The sequence below is a fragment of the Polypterus senegalus genome, chromosome 11 (genome assembly GCF_016835505.1).
Source record: "Polypterus senegalus isolate Bchr_013 chromosome 11, ASM1683550v1, whole genome shotgun sequence".
In the NCBI taxonomy this organism is placed as follows: Eukaryota; Metazoa; Chordata; class Cladistia; order Polypteriformes; family Polypteridae; genus Polypterus; species Polypterus senegalus.
In genome coordinates this window covers 76,804,621-76,823,695 of record NC_053164.1, presented here as the reverse complement: position 1 = coordinate 76,823,695, position 19,075 = coordinate 76,804,621, and the positions used below count along the sequence as shown (strand labels likewise).

The window sequence follows — 19,075 nt, the reverse complement described above, 5'->3', positions numbered from 1 at the left end:
ACTGTTCAATTATACTTGAACTTATGAACTTCAGGAAGTGTGTTTAAAGCCGTCTTTTCTTTTTACACATTTCACCTTATGTGGTCTCTCTTGTGTCAGGAAGCCATTGCTAGTGAACCGTATTTTGATTGATTCAAAACGGTTGCCAGAGGTTTGCATCCTTTTTTATTCTGTATAATTTTACTAATTTATGAATCTTAGCTAAGTGTCATGCTGTTGATGGAAAGGCAGTGTTTTGCATTACACACACATGCATAGTTTAACTTAACATAATCAGACAGGCAAACTGCACTCACTGTACTCGTATAACATGTAGAAGTAGTGGGAGAGCATTTTTCAACCTTGTCTTGAAACAAACATATCCAATAGATTTTTTTTTTTTTTAAAGCAAATACGTTTTAAACCAAGAGTTTCAAAGTCTAATCAAACATCAAAATAATTGTTAATGAATGGTTGTGTGTGGGGCTTAAACAAAACAACAACAACAATGATTCCTTGAACACAGACTTTACTGACAATTCTTCTACTCTACGTTAAGGACATACTGTATAATGGCAGAAGCCTTTAGTCCAGCAAGTGAAGGCTTTGTTAAGAGAAAACATTGGTCCGTAAAGAGTTGAATTCAAAAGAAGAAAATTGATTCGAGTCTAATGCAATGTGAAATTTGTCATATTCCATTAAATATTCACAAGTCATGAAACTAAACATAATTTAGTTTAGTAACTTCCTACAATTAAATCACATTTAATATGATTTTTAAAAAATTATTTTTCACAGAATCTTATGGAGTTTTTATAGTTGTACCACACAGATAATGTGCAGAAACTTTATATATATTTTTTAGGTTTTCCTGTTGGCTGCTATCCCCTGAAACATCTAACCTTCACGACCATATCCTTGGGATTAGATTTCTTTTTTTAAAGTTACCCACTTGAATATATTTCTTGCATGTTTCTATCTTCAGTACATTATTTTCTGTGTTTAGGTGAATATTCAGAGTCTCAGTGTTCCTCTACCACTCCTGTGCTTGTGGCTTTTGTATTACCTTTTCTCTGAATTGATTCTGCTAATTAAGCGAAAGAAGCATTAAAATAAATCGGTTGTCTCAAAGGTCTCAAAGATAGGTGTTTAAACTATTCCCTTGTGGAATGGTTCAAATCTACGCATCAATTCCAGTTACATAATTGAGGTACTTTATAAGAGCTTTGCTAATGGATGGGATGCATTGCACTGATTAAGGGTTCTAAAAATGGAAGGATTGCAATTATAGTCAGTTTCTGAACTATAGTTTATTTAGAGAGTATACTTGCTAGTGTAAGTTTAGTCCAGTTTACCTGTGTCAAAGCTTGTTTTGGTAGCTAGCAAAAAAGCAAACAACTGCCTCTGCACTACTTATCAGACAAGATCATTTACTGAATGGGCTCATATCTAAGTGGCTCGCCTGCCTGCCTGCGATATATTGAAATTGTCTTTGATTTATACAAAAGCCTAAGTCTAGAGGCATCTGAATTTAAAGATTTTGCTGAATAATACACAGAAGGTGGACAAAGTACCGGCAATACCATATGATAAAGTTTAACTTGGAAGTAATTGAATCACACTTACAAATGCAGCTGCAAAGGGTGAGTCAGATTAGATTGATTGCCTATGAGCAGTATGTGTCAGCTGTAAAAAGTCTGACAATTAGCACTTTGATATGTGAGATTTTAAAGCAACATGAGGCAGCTAATTAGAGTTCTAAAGAGGCCAAATTGTCTGTACCCAAACTGCAGTTGCATTGGTCCCAAAAACTGCAAAATTATTTCCAATGTCAAGGGGGAAAGTCTGTGACATTTGGAGAAAGTTCTTGGCAATCTTGGTATATCCCAAACATCAACAACTGCTGCCAAAATGAGAAATTTATAGTTTTAGGGACAGGGATGTATAGATTTGTGGTCCCCGGCTGGGGCTGGAGCCCGGCCGGGACGCCCAGGAGGACGAGAGGAGGGCTTGTGCCTCCTTCAGACTGCGAGGGGGCGTCCGTCCTGGTTATGTTGGGGGCCGCGGGTAGAGGGCTTGGAAGCCCAGCCCTGTAGGGACCCGTGGCCACTGCCAGGCGGTGCCCCGATGCCGGTTTATCCCGTGTGGTCCTCGCCCGGCCAGGACGCCTAGGAGGACCAGAAGGAGGGCTTGTGCCTCCTCCAGACCGCAAGGGGGCAATTGCCCTGGTTGTATTGGGGGCCACGGGTAGAGGGCTTGGAAGCCCAACCCTGTAGGGGCCCGTGGCCACCGCCAGGCGGCGCCCTGGTGCCTGAGGAACCCTGGAGCCCAGCACTTCCGCCACACCAGGAAGTGCTGGGGGGAAGACTTATTGTGGCGCCCGGAGAGCTGCCGGAAGGACAGCCGGCACTTCCGCCACGCTGGGGCGTGGCTAAGGAGGGAAAGCCGGGAACAGCTGGTGCTCATCCGGGAGCATTATATAAGGGGCCGCCTCCCTTCAGTCTGGAGCGGAAGTCAGGTGGAAGAGGAAGGAGCGAGAGGAAGGACTAGAGGCGGCCAGGAGATAGGCAGTAGGACTGTGTGGCCTGGACTTGGGGGAATCGGTGCAGGAGGCACTGGGGTTTGTGAGTGCACATTACACCTGTAAATAATTAGTGTAAATAAAGTGTGTTGGGTGAAATATGATGTCCGTCTGTCTGTGCCCGGGCCGGCTTTCACAAGATGAATAGGTGCCAAATACCACAGAATTACCACTTCAGATATGATCACAGAACTGAATCTAAAGCACTGTGACTCAGTCTCGACAAAACCTATAGTGTGCTAGCTTCATAAAACTAGAATTTGTGATGAGACTGCAAGTCAGCACACCATTAAGTAGTGGAAGAAGTAATATGTTCTGAAGACAGATTTCAGCATCACTGTTCCTTTATTGGAGGTTCAGGAGCTCAGGCTGCATAATATCTATTTACCTACTTCTCAAAGAAAATGAACCTTCCTCCAATTAAACGACGGTACAGTGTCCCATTACGTACACGTCAAGACTTGTAGAATAGCATTGCAAGGGGGCCTGAAAGTGTATTTGCCCAATGACTTATTACACCCTTGAAATTAAAATATGCTTTATTTTGTCAGACTCTAGTCTCCACCATAATACTTCATACATTTAGACAAATTAAATGAATGCTTGCTTTTTAAAAATTGGTTTACAGTTTTTCTAAAACTGTCTTCAACCACAGATGAAGCATGGGTTTAAAAACTTTGTTCACTTCTAAGCCCCTCCAAACCTCCACAGTTTGTATCACTTTAGAGTATTGTATATCCTAACACTCCTCTTGTAGGGCATGATCAGTGAAAAGAAGCACTGATGAAACCCCATTTTAAACATGTGAGAGGAAGCAGCTCGACAAGTAGACTACATTTTTAGTCATATGAAAAATTTTGGGAGCCCCTCTTAATTCTTTGGATTTTTGTTTATCATTGGTTGAGCTTTCAAAGTAGCAACTTCCTTTTAATATACGACATGCCTTGTGGAAACAGTAGTATTTCAGCAGTGACATTAAGTTTATTGGATTAACAGAAAATATGCATCGTAACAAAATTATAAAGATGCATAAATTTGGGCACCACAACAGAGATATTACATCAATACTTAGTTGAGCCTCCTTTGGCAAATATTACAGCCTCTAGATGCCTCCTATAGCCTTTCAGTGTCTGGATGGATTCTGGATGGAGGTATTTTTGGCCATTCATCCATACAAAATCTCTCCAGTTTAGTTACATTTGATGGCTGCTGAGCATGGACAGCCTACTTCAAATCATCCCATAGATTTTCAATGATAATCAAGTCAGGGGGACTATACTTCTCCCTCTGCATGAATGCCCTTGTAGATTTGTAAATTGTCTTGTTGGAATATCCAACCCCTGCGTGACTTCAACTTTGTGACTGATGCTTGAACATTATCCTGCAGAATTTGTTGATATTGGGTTGAATTCATCCGACCCTCGACTTTAACAAGGCCCCCTGAACTAGCCACACAGCCCCACAGCATGATGGAAACTCCAACAAATTTGATAGTAGGTAGCAGGTGTTTTTTTGGAATGCAGTATTCTTCTTCCTCCATGCAAAGTACTTTTTGTTATGACCAAAAAAATAAATTTTTGTCTCATCAGTCCAAAGCACTTAGTTCCAGAATAATAATAATTCAATAATAATTCTTTACATTTATATAGCACTTTTCTTACTACTCAAAGGGCTCTCCACGCAGGGAGGACCCGGGAAGCAAACCCGGGTCTCCTAACTGCAAGGCAGCAGCACTACCACTGTGCCAAAATGAATCTAGCTTGTACTAAATGAGCATTTGCATACTACAAGTGACTCCGTTTGTGGCGTGAGTGCAGAAAGGGCTTCTTTCTCATCCCCCAGCCATACAGATGATGTTTGTGCAAATTGCGCTGAATTGTAGAATGATATACAGATACACCATCTGCAGCAAGATGTTCTTGCAGGTCTTTGGAGGTGAGCTGTGGGTTGTCAGTAACCATTCTCACAATCCTGTGCATATGCCGCTCTTGTATTTTTGTTGGCCTGCCAGACCTGGGTTTAACAGCAACTGTGCCTGTGGCCTTCCATTTCCTGATTATATTCCTTACAGTTGAAACTGACAGTTGAAACCTCTGAGAGCTTTTTGTAGCCTTCCTCTAAACCATGAGATTAAACAATCTTTGTTTTCAGATCTTTTGAGAGTTGCTTTGATGATCCCATGCTGTCACGCTTCAGAGGAGAGTCAAAGGGAATTACAACTTGCAATTGACCACCTTAAATACCTTTTCTCATGATTGGACACACCTGTCTATGAAGTTCAAGGCTTAACGAGCTAATCGAACCAATTTGGTGTTGCAAGTAATCAGTATTGAGCAGTTACATGCATTCAAATCAGCAAAATTACAAGGGTACCCAAATTTTTGCACAGCCAGTTTTTCACATTTGATTTAATTTCATACAAAATGAAATAGTGCTTCACTAAAAATCTTTATTGGGAAAACACCCCAGTACTCAGATGTTCTTAGGAAATATGGAAGACATACCACTGTTATCTTTTTTAGTTGAAAATAGAGTAAATTATTATGCAGGCTGAGAGGGGTTCCCAAACTTTTTCATATGACTACATATTTCCCTTTAAATGAACTGAAGCTAAAAAATGGAGAGAAACAACAAAATACCTGCAGCTTACCTTCCTCCACATGAGAATCTTTTGTGATATGTTCTATCTATTACAGGTTTGTCAAACTCGAGTCCCGCTGGCCAGATCCAGTCGTGGACCTTTTTAATGCATCCTGCATCATCTGTATTCAACACATGTTATGTGCAGCCTGCAGTAACAGGTTAGTTTTACCAAAAAATGTATAAAATATATATCTCAATTGCATCCATGTATAACTTACACAAATCCCATTTATGCCAGCCATTAAAATGCATTACGTTTATTTGCATAGCACAACACATCACAGCTAATAAAAACTGCTAATGATCCGAAAGAGAAAATATGAAAATAAGACAAGCCACACTTTTTCATAAAGAATGTTAGTGTTTTAACACGATGACAAAGATCTCATGACGAAGGTAGATAGATGGGGGAGGAGAGCATGAGCTCTGCCACTCTGCTCACTTCTTAAAGCTGCACAGGTGTCTGGGCTGGTCACTGTTCCATAGTACTGACAGGTTTGTTAATTTTTTTTTTTTTTTTTTTGGGGAAAAAGAAAATTAAGGCTTACAAGGTGTTGGAGTTGTATGTTGTTATTGTGGACTGTGAAAATCGCCTTGGTGATTCAGGAATTACAGGGTTATTGTTGTAATAGGGGACTTGGCTGTTTGCTCTGCCATACACTGTTTTAAGAAAAGAAAAAACTCATTTCATAGAAAGTGTCACATGAAATGTCACTATAGATAGCAAAATGAAAAAAGAGAGAAAGACAATGGCAATGCATCTAATGATGTGTCAAAAGCTCATACAGAAACAAACCCTGCTGCTTTTACTTGTAGTAATGATGATTTAAAAATAAACAAGACAGCCTATTACTTTTTTAAATGGAGTTTCCAAATGTTAGTGTAGTGCACTTACAGAGAGAGTCAAAAATGCTTCCATTACAGCTCCCAAACATTTATTAAGTTTAGTAGTTCTAGCAGTTGGAAGCTCTGCATATATACGTTTTGATAAACTAGTTTACAGTTTTGTACAAAAAATAAAGGCTTTACTTGGTTTATTTGTGTATATATCATATAGTATGTGGAAAAATGCATATTTATAATTACACATCAAGAAGAAGGAATGACTAATTATAATGTAAAAAAAACCTGTAAAATAAACTGTAGTACAAATAGTAAATTGAAATTATTTAAATCAAATAAATGCATATAAGTTAACATTTATGCAGTATTTCAGCTGCCAATATCAGTTCATTGTTTTCAGTGTGTAAGAATATTTTATGAATAATTGTATTTCCATTGACTCACAATGATGCGGAGTTAAAACATGGAATGCCTGTAAAAGTAATGTACATTATAAAAAAAAAATTTAACACTAAAAACTTTGCAATATTTTAATAAAAGGATAAAGATCTTTTATCAGTTGAAAAATATTTAATATTTAATTTAAAGTAATGCCTATTAGTTCAGGAAAGCAGCTTATCTAAATACTGGCCTTTAATTGATATTATTCAATCCATTGGTAATGCTGTAATTACAGGTGTTTACTGCTTTTATTTTACAGATCTAAACCATTCAGCCAATTTACTGTTAAATTATGGTAAATTATTTACAATAGTCATTGTTCTCCAACTTGGTCCATATGGCTGCAAGCTTTTGTTCTCATCAGTTTTACGACATAGAATGCTGAAAGGCTGCAGATACTTCAGTGTCAGCCCCGTGCTCATTAGTAAATAATGGAGAATGTAAAAAAAAAAAAGGTAAATGATTCACATGTAACATACTTAAATGTTTGCTTCATTCAAACAAAAAAAAAAGAAAACCAAACTTAGTTTAATTATTCCTACTTTGACCCTAATACCTGGAAAATAAGAGCTTGTTTCATTAGACTAGGAGTCCTGTTGAATACCTGAACTTGTTTGGAACAAAAACCTTTTAACCACAAGTGTTCCCCAGAATGCAGTTTGAGAACCACTGGGCTAGCATAGTATAAATCATACATTACATTTGAAATGTGAAGTGACGGTTTTACGTTATAGTGTTGTTTGTCAACCCTTTTTTTTTTTTTTTTTTTCAGCAAAATAATAGGGCCCTTATAAAGTGTATGCATAGAGCCCCATGACCTCTAAATAAACCAAAGATTCCGGCCCAAATTTGGTGTATATAGTGTTATATTTCCAACACAATATACCACTACACCAGAGGTGTCAAACTCAGATGGTCTCTGAATCTGAAATTACTACCTGCCCTCTTTCAGATTGGCCTTTCTTTCTGTCGCTGCTCAATGATTAGTGTGCTACAGTACTTTTTTCTTTACTTTATCTATTTATCACATAATGTATGGTATCTTTCTGAAGCAATAGCCTGTCAGTCTAATGCTTCATTTTATAATATGTGCAATTTTTTATTGTTAACCACCAACTCTCTATAAATACTTTATCGGGTTCATTTAGGGAAGATACAGTATGTAACTTATTGAATAGTTTTGAAATCATCATTGGTTAGGATGAGAGGGGTTAGCTGAAAGAATATTGAAAATGATACACAATATTGCTTTTTCTATGGACAAGCTCTTGATATAAAAAATGTAAGCAGTTTCTACTTTTACAAAGATTTTGTTCCACATGCAAGCAAGTTTGAAGGATGACCATTTGCATTATAGCTTTTAAACTGAACTTACACAGAGCACATTGCTTTTCTGTAATCTTTCCCTAAGCTTGATTTTAATTTCTTTGCCTTTTTGATTCAGTTTTTGCAGAGAATTGTGCTCTTCACCAGAAGTTTCATGTATTTGGATGTATGCTACCATAACACATGCTTAGTTACTTGGATGAGTTTAATCATATATAGACTTAAATCTGTATTTTAACTCTGTGAATGTGAAAACTAGAGTTATAAACATCTTCAAATGTGGTACAAATAATTTGAGTTTTTCTCTTTAATTTATATAATGCTTGTAATTGCAATCCACACATCTCTTGGGTGGATGACATTGACGTTCATAGAAAAAAAAGAAAAGGCATGTATTAACTAATAGTTTGGATAGCTGCAGTGCTTATTCATTTTATGTCAAGATATTTTTACTTAAACTCAGCCATTCCATGTAATATTTAAATCTATTCTTAACACAGTTATGTGTTGTGTATTGCATAGTGATAGAAAAGAACGTGCAAATTGTATATAGGAAGTATACATTTGCGGGGTTAGTGCTTATTTTTTGTTTTTTTATTTTTTTAAAGGATCTCACTCCTAAAAGACTCAGTTAGTAATGAATGCTGGGTACCTGCAGTGTAAAAATCGTATAACACAACAAAGCCTTGGATTCTATGATCATGCATTTTTTTTTTTTTTTTACAGAAAGTATAGGATGCCAAAAAAGGGAAAAAAATCCCCAAAACACTTTATTGTTGTTTGTCAGGATACATGAACTTTGGCAAATAAAGTGAAACAATATGAGGTTTCCAGTCTGTCAGTATGATAAATCCTTTACAATCTCTTCACAGCAAACACACCCCCTTAAAAAATACATAAATTAAACAAAGCAATATAAATAAGTATATCAAAAAATAAAAATTTTAAGGAAGGTGTAGATCCAGGAAAAACAGATTTATCTTTCCTTAATGCTAAAAACCAAAGTATAAATTTAAGAATGGTATTACAATCAAATTGATGCTTTCCCACCCTCCTAGTCTATTACCCTGACCAAAAAGAAAAACATGATCACAGAATGCTGTGACTTGTACTTCCTCCTCTTCATTTTTCTCAGAAAATGTAATTTCTTCAGAGGTGATTTTGCTCCATCTGACATCTCTCTCTTTCTCGCTGAAGCGTATTCAGTTGTACTCCAAACCCCAAGCTGTTGTGTCAAACTGAATATGGCATATTTGCTCAGCCTTACAAGTTACTAATTCTGATATCTTTCTCCATTGTTGTTTTTGTTGGTTGGCTGCCTTGTATTTTTTTTCTTTGTATCACTTCTCTTCCATATTCCCTCTTGTGAATTTAGATCACCAAAGCATATGGGTTTTAAAGAGACTATAAAAGTTCAGGTTTACAAAGGGCGAAAAAATAAAGAAGACTTTATGTATGTGTAACTGTATAGACCTTGGATGAAAGAAGCAACAGCCTTTTGTACACTCTATGTACTCTTTTTTTATGTGTGAACAATCTGAGACTTTTCAGAATCCAGTGGCACAGAGAGGCAGCACAAGAAAAAGAAAAAAAAAACACAAACACCTGGGCATTTTATTTCCGTGGCCTGTGGAGGCTGGTCAGAGGACTTGGTGTAATTTTCAACAGCCACCACCATCTAGCCTGGAAGGTTGTGCCACTTGTGGTTCAGATTTGTTCCTGTTTGTTTGTTCATTGTTTGTTTTTTGGAGTATTACACTACACTTTCTTCCAGCTCATCTGTGTTTGGAAAGATCATCTTCTTACCTGTAATGTCTGTTGTTTCTGCACAGTGCATCATCATGCCATGCAGAGACTGACTGCGTTTGGTCCAGATCACACTTAACCGTTTGGCGTAGCTATAGCAGGTTGTTGTTGCAATTTCTCCCATGTCAAACGAGCAGCTACGCTTGGTTTTGGGAATCCCAACACTAGAGGGCCTCTCCCATGTTGCTCCTTTTGTGGAAGAGGATTTCCATTCAGACCTTTCATTGCTGTAGTCCTGTGAGTTTTCTGCAGATGATGGTGGTAGAGCAAATTTTGTAGCTGGCATTGTGTGATGCTGCTCACTCCTGTACCTAGGCTTGACCCTCTTGCATTGAATTTTTGTTCCATAATATTGGGTCATATGATCATGCTCGGAAGAAAATGGTGCCCTTTTTTTATCTGCCATAATTGGGGGTTTAGGAAGAGGAGCCATATTTCGTTGTGATAAAATCCCATTTGGCATCAGTTGATTGCCATTGGTTTGGGAATATACATCAGTCACTTTTGGCAGTGAGTTGGCACTGCTGCAGATTCTGTACTTAACCATCATGACAACTGTAAAAACCAACAAGGTGACTACAATTACTCCTCCAACAATGATTGTTAGTGTGCCTCCCAAGAAGTGTGCATGGAGTGAGTGGCAGTGTGGATAATCATCTTTGGTGGTGAACTGGGCACAGCCCACCACTTTGGTTGCTGCCAAAGAAGTCACAATGTCATCAAAAATTGCCAGGACACACAAATCGTAGTCTACTCCTGATACCAGGTTTTTCAGTCCAAATGCTTTGCTTGTGGAGGGTAAAATCCTGGGAAAAGAAGGGAAGGAAAAGAAAATAATTGAAGGGATATTATTAATTCTACTAAGATGAATTAAAGTTCAGCTATTGTCTATGACATATAAATGAATATCTCAGCAATTATATTATTTTAATAGACATATATACATCCTCCGTCAAACATATTACAAAGAAAGGTGTATTTTTTTTAAATACATGATGGCTTAAAGCTACTCTAAAAGAAATTTACATCATAACATAATTTTCTTAAACCCACTTAATATAATTTATTCTCTGAGCCTTTGCCACCATTTTTTACAGCGCCAGTTCATGACTGGGCTTGGTGTCACAAACAAACAGAACCCCACATGTTACATAATTTTAGGACTGCCAAATTGAATAAAAACTCATTTTGAAGATTTGGGTGGAAAACAATGAGTCCCAAGATTTCTACAGAAATGGCGAGTAATTCTAACTGAGGACATCGACTCTTTATTACTAAACAATACCTCACCGTCCTGCCCCACTGTAAACTATTTTGAGGCAAATATATATAGGAGGTAATCTGTATTATCCAGCAGTTTTACTGGGTAAGGAAATAAGTATGTTTGGCACCACATATGTCAGTTGTAGTCTCAAGAGGGTGTAATTGGGCCAAATTTAAAAGCGAGTCAAAAATAAGTACTGGTATCCATTGACGTATGTCCTATCTACAGTAGTAATGTCCAATTGTATTTGCATCCAAGGTTCATAGCAAGTATCTTTCTGCTACCTTAATGTCCAATCGATCACATTTGTAGCGGCTATAGGTTGTGCTGCTAGTCATATAAGGGTACAGCACATATCTAACTAATAATTACATATGTGTACTTAAATGCTTTACTAAAAAATAATAAATGTATGTACTGTATTAAATATTTTGTGTTTTCTCATGAATGCTCTACTATAACATTTTTCTGGCAGTCTGGTATGGTATCAGGCATCCATGTCTTGGTTGCAGTCTTGTTCACTAGTGACTCTTGTGTGTGTTTTGTATTTTGTGCTTATTTTCGTAAAGTCAAGTGCGTCATGGTCCTTAAACGCCACAAGATTAAAAAGTGCAATGAACAGTACAGCGGATTGGATGTTCTGACTTGGAGCAAGCAAAGGAAAGAATGTGGCCTGGTGTGGTCTGAAGACTTGTGAGGACAGCAGTCCTCGAAGACAGAGGATGAGCAATATCTCTAGGCTAGTAATGGGAGCTGATCAGGCTCTTTTCCTACCATAAACAGTCCTTTCAAGGACCTTTTAAATAGCTGTTTATGCCAGTGTGTCAGTCTGCCTTTCATCCTCTTCGTCAAGGGGGGCTCATTGTTCTCACAAGTCTTCATACTACACTGGTGACCATGTCTCCTTTGCTTGGCCCAAGACGGACCATCCATCCTGCTCTGCTGTTCGTCGCAGCTCATTTTAAGCACCTTCAGTTCACGTGGCTCCTCACCTGCAGAGTCTCGTCTGCCTGTACTCTCCCAGGATGAGTCACTACCAGACGATACGAAAGTGGCAAAGGAGTGATTGTTTTCGCATGAGGTATTGGCTCTACAGTCATGACAAATTTGAAAAACAGTTTACTTAAATATGTATGATGATATTGTGTCTTATGCAGTACAGTATATTTGACCTCTACCCTATAATTAGAGATATGTTCATATTGTTTTGTCCCCAGTGCCAGAATGTAGCCTTGTATGTATGTCAATGAATACCTTTAACAAGAAAAATCTATTACTTTACTCAACTGTTTAACCAGGTTAGTATGTCTGACACGATACCTCCGTTTTTGTTGGATGCTACATTTGTTCTGTGTGCTAGTTTACTACTGCTTTGTGTGCATTATTCATATTACATCTTTCATTTGCTTAAACAAAGCTCATTTACATGAACACATTGAGCCATAATGCATTTTACATGTGCGTCCACATAAGTGAATATTGTTATTGAAAAATTAATATGCATTATGTTAACTTGTTACTGATAGCAATGATAATAACTCACAACAGTCAGTCTGTAGTAATCGCACCAAAACAATACATTTTGGAAGAAACTTTAGTTTTTCCAAGTAACACCTCCACTGCATCAGGACCACATCCCTTGCCCCTGGGCGATTCTTTGAAGTTAGCGGACGCCTGTGCAATATATGACTGTAGATTTAGCATGCTTTATGCGTGCTTGTGGCTTGACCTAGTACCAGTTTTATGTTATGGTATTGGTGCTTTTGGTCTTGAAAGAGCACTTTATATTGATTGTAAAATGGTTGTAGCTTCCATTTTGGAGATGTTGCAAATACTTTTTTTTTTTTTTTTTTTTAAGTAGAGACACTATTTTATTTCAATTGTGATTTAACAACGTTTCTAAGAGGCATGACTGCTCCCTGGAAGAAATTGGTCCCATCAATATACAGTTATAGAAAACTTTGAAATTAATTTGTCATCCCACCTCCCAACTAGTTTTCTTTAACATGGTCATTAGTACTTTGTCGACTTCTAGTCCCTCCCTTGGAGCACTATGTGTGTCTGAGGCTTAAGTCAAGTTTGTGTTTTAACAGACACATACTAATGAGACTACTTACCCAAGCTGGTTCAATGTCCGCTCAGAAAGGTTCAAGTCTTTCCTTATTTTTTAATTAAAATGTAACAACTGTGCATTGTGCTGCTTCCCCAGTTATTGTGCCTGCAGTGGCACTTTGTTTCTTCTTGGTTTGTCAATCAAAATACCTACACTGCTCACATCAGCCTACTGCATTTAGTACTGTTATAAAATTTAAAAAAGCTCTCTTTCTATTGGCCTTCTTGCAGTATCTCACCTTTTTCTCTGTGTGTGTGTTTTCCTCTGAGCTGGCGTGTGTGAGAGAATTCTGCATAGCAACAAGGAATGCTAGTGAGCTCCGCTGAGAGTCAGTTGTAGTGGATATGAATTCACAATCTACTTGATTTTTTTTTTTTTTTGGGGATGGGCTGGTGAAGGGGAGGTAGCAAAGCAAAAACACTAGCCCTGTAAATGTGGCATTCCTCTTGGTGGTTGTTATACGCTCATGTTTAATTTCACAAATCCCGTTTAGATTTTGCCATAGTCAGATAGCAGAACATGACACCTCGAAAAATATAAGATGTTTTGGTGTGGTGCATTCTGGTCCCTTTTGGTTTTCTAATTAAAAATGTAGCCTAGTTTAGCATAGTTTTGTGAAAAAAAACACCAGCTGGCAGTGCACTCAGAGGCAGTGTTTATAGTGGGAATGATTAGGCTTGTACAGTTCCAGTGGGGTAAGTAACTACAGCTTGCCTGCCATCACACTTTAATCAGACTGTAAGATTTTATAGTTTTATCTCCAGGCTTATAAAGGGGGTGGATTAGAGCACAATGAAAGTTTAATTTTTTATTTTTTTTTATTTTAACAAAACCTTTGTCTCATAACTTAACCTTTCCTGTTTCCTTTTGAAAGAATGATTGGAGTGTGGGCTCCACTTGACATGATCCTCAAGAGACCCATGCTTGCAAATCTTCGCTGCTACAGTCCTTGTATTTGTCAATTCATGATGCAGGACTAGGGTAAAAAGACAGTGGAAGGTAAGCTGATCCCTGGGTGAAATCCAGTAGCTCAGCCTGCAACTTGCATAGTCAGCAAGATGCTCTTTTCTTATTGATTTGTGCACTCTAAATATCAAAGCACATTTTCATCCGTAACCCCCCTCTTCCATGTGCAGCATGAGCCTACCTTTTCAGTGGTTTCAGTGCATTATGTATCTTCTAAGTATCAGTGATACAGCAGTTTATTTTGCGCTGCATTTTATGTTTGTTATATCAGGCTACAGTTAGACATTTCATTTAAACATTAAGTGACTTCAAATGAGTACATTACATTTAATTGTAAATATATTTTGTTTGTATTTATGTTTAAAAGACCATTTGGTTTGCTGGTAGGCTAATGGTTGGTTGCAGCTCCTTCAGAGCTCCAGAAACCAGTCTTTGTTTCCAGCTTCAGTAACTGTTTGTATATTTTGCATTTTCTCCATGTTCATGTTTTTTTGCTGAGTCTTTGCTATTCCAACATCCCAGGGAAGTGAATACAGTGATAGGCAACACTGAACCTGCACTGTAATTATGTTTTACTCGGTAATGGCCTGGATTTACTGTACCTCCATGGTTGGCTCCATTGTTTTCTACAGTACTGCCTGTTAGCTCCTTACAAACCTTCTGTGGAAAGGAGGGCTTAGACATGGGTGATCTTATTTTACAATGCATTTTAACAAAACTGGAATCCTTTACACTGTTTATTGAGAAACAAAGACTTGGTATAACATTTTGGTTACTTTTTTTGGTATGAAGTAGACAGAATCTGTCTTTCTTAACCCAGACTTTCTCCATCACATTTTTGTGTGTGCATTTGCAAATCAGCACTATAGGCTAATACTTGAATCCTTTAAGAGCTTGCAATTGTAGCCACTTAATTACATGCCCTTTCTTTAATCATAGTTGAACTCTGTTAGCTCCTAGCGCACTTCACCTTCATCAGATACATTCTTCAAATTGTCTATCTGCACATCCCTTAAAGGCCATGCGAAATGAAAAGCTTTCAGCCCCTACCTTGCAGTTTGACAGGTGACTTGCCATCTGATTTCAGCTCATTGTGCTTTAGGGATCAGACTTTTGTTTTGACTGCTTTAGGGTCTCAAATGTCATTTACTTATTTGAGTATGATCCTTTACTTTTTCTATCACATCGTCTTGGTGAAGCAATGATTCAGTGAACAGTAAAACAAGAAGCTGCCTCCTATTACATTATCTGTAGTGTATGTGATAAGTAAAAGCATGCAGTGGTAACACACAAGTCAGTACCTGTCATGCACTTAAAATATGTGTGTATTTTTGTTTGTCCTCCTCTGTGATTGAACTGACTGGACATTCCTTTAATGGCATCGCTCAGTAGTTCAGACAAACCATGTAGATATTACTCAGCATCTTCTTTGTTTTGGTTCAGGACAAAATAGTCTTGTTTTGAGAAAAAAAAAAACCCTTTCTATCCATTTGGAATCTATATTTCATTCTCTCCCAGCTCAGTTGAATTCTAAATTGTCTGAATAACAGTGTTTTTGATAGTTCTATCAAGATATGTAAATGCTTTTAGTCAAATGCAATCACATTAATTTTAGAAATGAAAATGTCAACATTTCTTTGCTTTCCTATTTTCCTCTTCAGAACACCTGATGCAGACACTTATTTTATTGCATTTTAAACTGTAAAGCTCCATTAGATGCAGTATTGGTGTGTGACCCAATCTAAATTATAATTAAAGCTGCACATCTTAATAAACTGGGGGGAAATAACCAGACAATTTTAGAGGAGGAAGTAAATATCAGAATTAATAGCTTCAATAAAATTGCATCAGTGGAGCTTGTACAAGTCACTTATTTTTTAAGTTTTTGGTTTAACCTTGTTAATTGAAGTGTGTATGTTATGGAAATGAAGTATTTAATCAGTGTACTTCTCCTTTCTTGACCAAGAGAATGGATCACAAGTGCATATGACTGAGGCAAGGCAGGTTTCATGGGCTTATTTTCAGTGCAAGATGAGGATCTGAGCTTCACAGAAGGACCTCCAATTAAAAGTGCTGCAGCTTCCAGTCGAGGGAAGCCAGTTTAGTGTGCGTGGTTTGGAATGTTATGTGCTTCTCATGGGAGATCTTCTAGAAATGGCTTATTGGAAGAAGATCCAGAGGCAGATCTAGGGCATCCTGTAGGATAAGATGATATGGTTACCTTGATTAAGCTTAGAGCATAAATTGGAAATTCACTAGGAGGAAAGTTGCTAAGGATAATGTGGTCTGGTCTGTCCTTGCCAAAAAACATATTAAATGTAAAGTGAAATTATAACCGCATCTGCTGCTGTAATAGGAAGAGCAAATGTTTAAATACTGTTACTCTAGCTATGTGATGAAAGAAGTAAATGTAAAAATCTACCTGTAAGCAGTAGCAAATTTTTTGAGAAAGATGCCGATTACCATAATTTTACTTGAGACATTTTTCTGAAGCACTGTTAAAGTTTAGAGTATTTTAGATGTTTCAGAAGCAGCATGGTAAGAAAACATGCTTACATTTCGATTTGTTTATGGCCCTAAACTAAACAAAATAAGACTGTAGGTATATATTTTGTTCATCTCCAACATATACCATTTAAATGATGGAAGATTGTTTATGTTGCTGTCCCCATATTTAAATTGGTATATTTTCCTGTCATCCGCATTATATTGCTGTGACTCTTGCCAACTGTATTGCATGTTTCTGAGCTGGTTATTCTTGCACAGACATGAAGACTAAGATGGTGTTACCTTTTTGTTACTCAAAAACATGCGTCATTAACAGTTGCTACAGTGTATACAAGCAACACTTCACATCCTAATGAACCAGCCACCACATTGTCATTATTCTTTGTCTAAGCCATTGTAGGCTTCTCCAAGAAATATGTTAAGTGCTTGAAATACAGTATTATGTCAAAATTTGACCATCTTCCTGCTGAAGTTCAAACTGCAGTCTAGGCAGCAGTGACACCTGTAAATTTCCCTCCTTTTTAATCGTATTGTGATATTCACACATTGATCTTAAATCTGAAAAAGTAAGATTCTCTTTTGTATATAATGTATGAAACAATTTTATATTTTTCCATTAGTAGGATATTTTATCACAAACTCATTTGTAAAGTAACTAATGTGATATTAGATGTACACTGTATGACCATTTATAAAATGTACACATTTATTTTCATTACATTAGGCTTCAGTTCACTCTTATAATCATATCTGCAGTCCAGGGAACATGATAAAAAATGTGACTGCTTTGTCTGGGCTTTGTTTCTTTTTTTTTTTTTTCAGCATATTGCTTCAAAATTAGACGTCTGACTTTACACAAGCTGTCTCAGTTTAGTTCTGTACTCCATTTAGTTATGTCCTATTATTATTGTATAGCTTGCAGAAAATTGCTCTGCTCCATTTATCATTTAGTCTGACCTTCAAACCTTTTTCTGTTTAGCCCTTGAGATGCGCTAGATCTTGCACTATTGGACAACAGTTTTCTGCTGTTATCTTTGGCTTAGTGTTTGAGGTATATCTTTGTATTTTATAACAAAGGTTTTTAAAATCAAAATGAAAAATGTTATTGATTCAATTCAAAACATTGAATTCATTTCAAAGGAACTTTTGATTAGCTCAGATTTAAGGATGATGGATTTTGCATTAATGTAAATTTTTGAATGAGTCTCTGCCAAGTATACCAACTGTAGACTAATTATTGTTTCGGTTTTTGAATAACTTGCTAAAATGTCTACTTTGACTCACAATTTCAACCCAATTCTATGCAGTTTGCAGTGGCTCCTCAGCCTTTGGGTTTATCAGTTTATTCTAACTTTATTACAGTGATAGTTGGCATTAGCACACCCCTCCATATTTACATTCCAACGATTTATGGTTCAAAAGTGTTTCAGCCTCAAACAGATGTTCTCTAAGCCCAGTCATTGGCAGAGGTTTTCATAAAGGAGTGGTTTAACAATTGAAAGGAATGAACTGAAGACTTGAAGCTGCAAATGTTCCCAGCTAAGGGCAAAAAAAGTCCACTTCTGGGTATTCACAGGAGTGACAGTATTCTCTGACCATAATGCCTGTGGCTAAGACAGGTATGTACTTTTAATGTGAGCCTGGTGCAGTGACAAAATGCACACCCTGATGGCCATGCATGAGTGTCCTGTACTCCATTTATCACTGCTTCTTGCCAGCTGGGCTTTCAGTATTTGTACAGATGCTAATTGAGAAAATCTTATCAATTCTTAAAAAAAAATCTTTTTTTGGCCAAGTTTAGCCTAGTCAGTCTTTTGCTCCCTCCCTGTCTCATTATTTAAGGTGTGTATGCATGGGGTGGTATTTGTAATCTAGCTGCTTCAAAAGTAATTCTCAGGACAAGGATACAAGTTTGGAGACAACTTGGTAAAATGTTGGGAATGCACAGCAGCAAAATAATCACTGGAAAGGCTATGTCTGTAAAGTTTCTTTCTAAAAAACATACCCCCAATTTCCTCCAGTGCATTTTAAACGTTCAGGGTTGCAGTGTCCATTTTCTGTTCATATATTAGAGAAATATTTAATGTATTGTGCACATTTATGGAAAAACTTTGGGGGAGACAGTAAAGGACTTGACATGGGGGGTGGGGGGATTAAGCTGAAACTGCAGTTGTCAAATCAAAAGCTTAACACGAGTTAGTGATTAAATTGTATATCTTGGTGTAATTTGTGCTATTGCATCACTACATGTCATAATAGCAAATGGAGTTTAGAGAAGTCAGTCCATTTTTTAATCAGCTTAGTTCTAAACAGGGTCACATGGGGTGCCATAGTGTGTGTAAGGTAGGAACTATATTCAGGTATGGTAGGTTTGGCATGTACAATTAGGCAGTATTAACTTTAGTTATTCATGTAGACATGTCAGAAGTTGGTACCTGGTTCTGGTGCTGTTGTATCAGTATCAGTATCATTATATACATGTACTGTTTTGAATTGATTGACTACAGTAATCTACATCTCCTGTGGTTCTACGTTATCAGCAGTAAAAAGGTCTCGCTTAATGGGTGCTCCTTTTCATCCTTTTTACCTGGTGTGATAACACACT

The 19,075-nt window shown here is 37.3% G+C and overlaps 2 protein-coding genes across 5 annotated transcripts in view; one reads left to right on the top strand and one right to left on the bottom strand.

Moving 5' to 3' along the window:
• Nucleotides 1–19,075, top strand: part of pcxa (pyruvate carboxylase a) — a 596,757-nt gene that overhangs the window by 329,451 nt on the left and 248,231 nt on the right. The window lies entirely within an intron of this gene.
• The window catches only part of lrfn4a (leucine rich repeat and fibronectin type III domain containing 4a), a 35,011-nt gene continuing 24,455 nt past the window's right edge, over nucleotides 8,520–19,075 (bottom strand). The window contains exon 3 of the mRNA XM_039769068.1: nucleotides 8,520–10,425. Coding sequence (XP_039625002.1) covers nucleotides 9,567–10,425 — 859 coding nt within the window. The 3' untranslated portion in view covers nucleotides 8,520–9,566. The remainder of the gene's footprint in view (nucleotides 10,426–19,075) is intronic.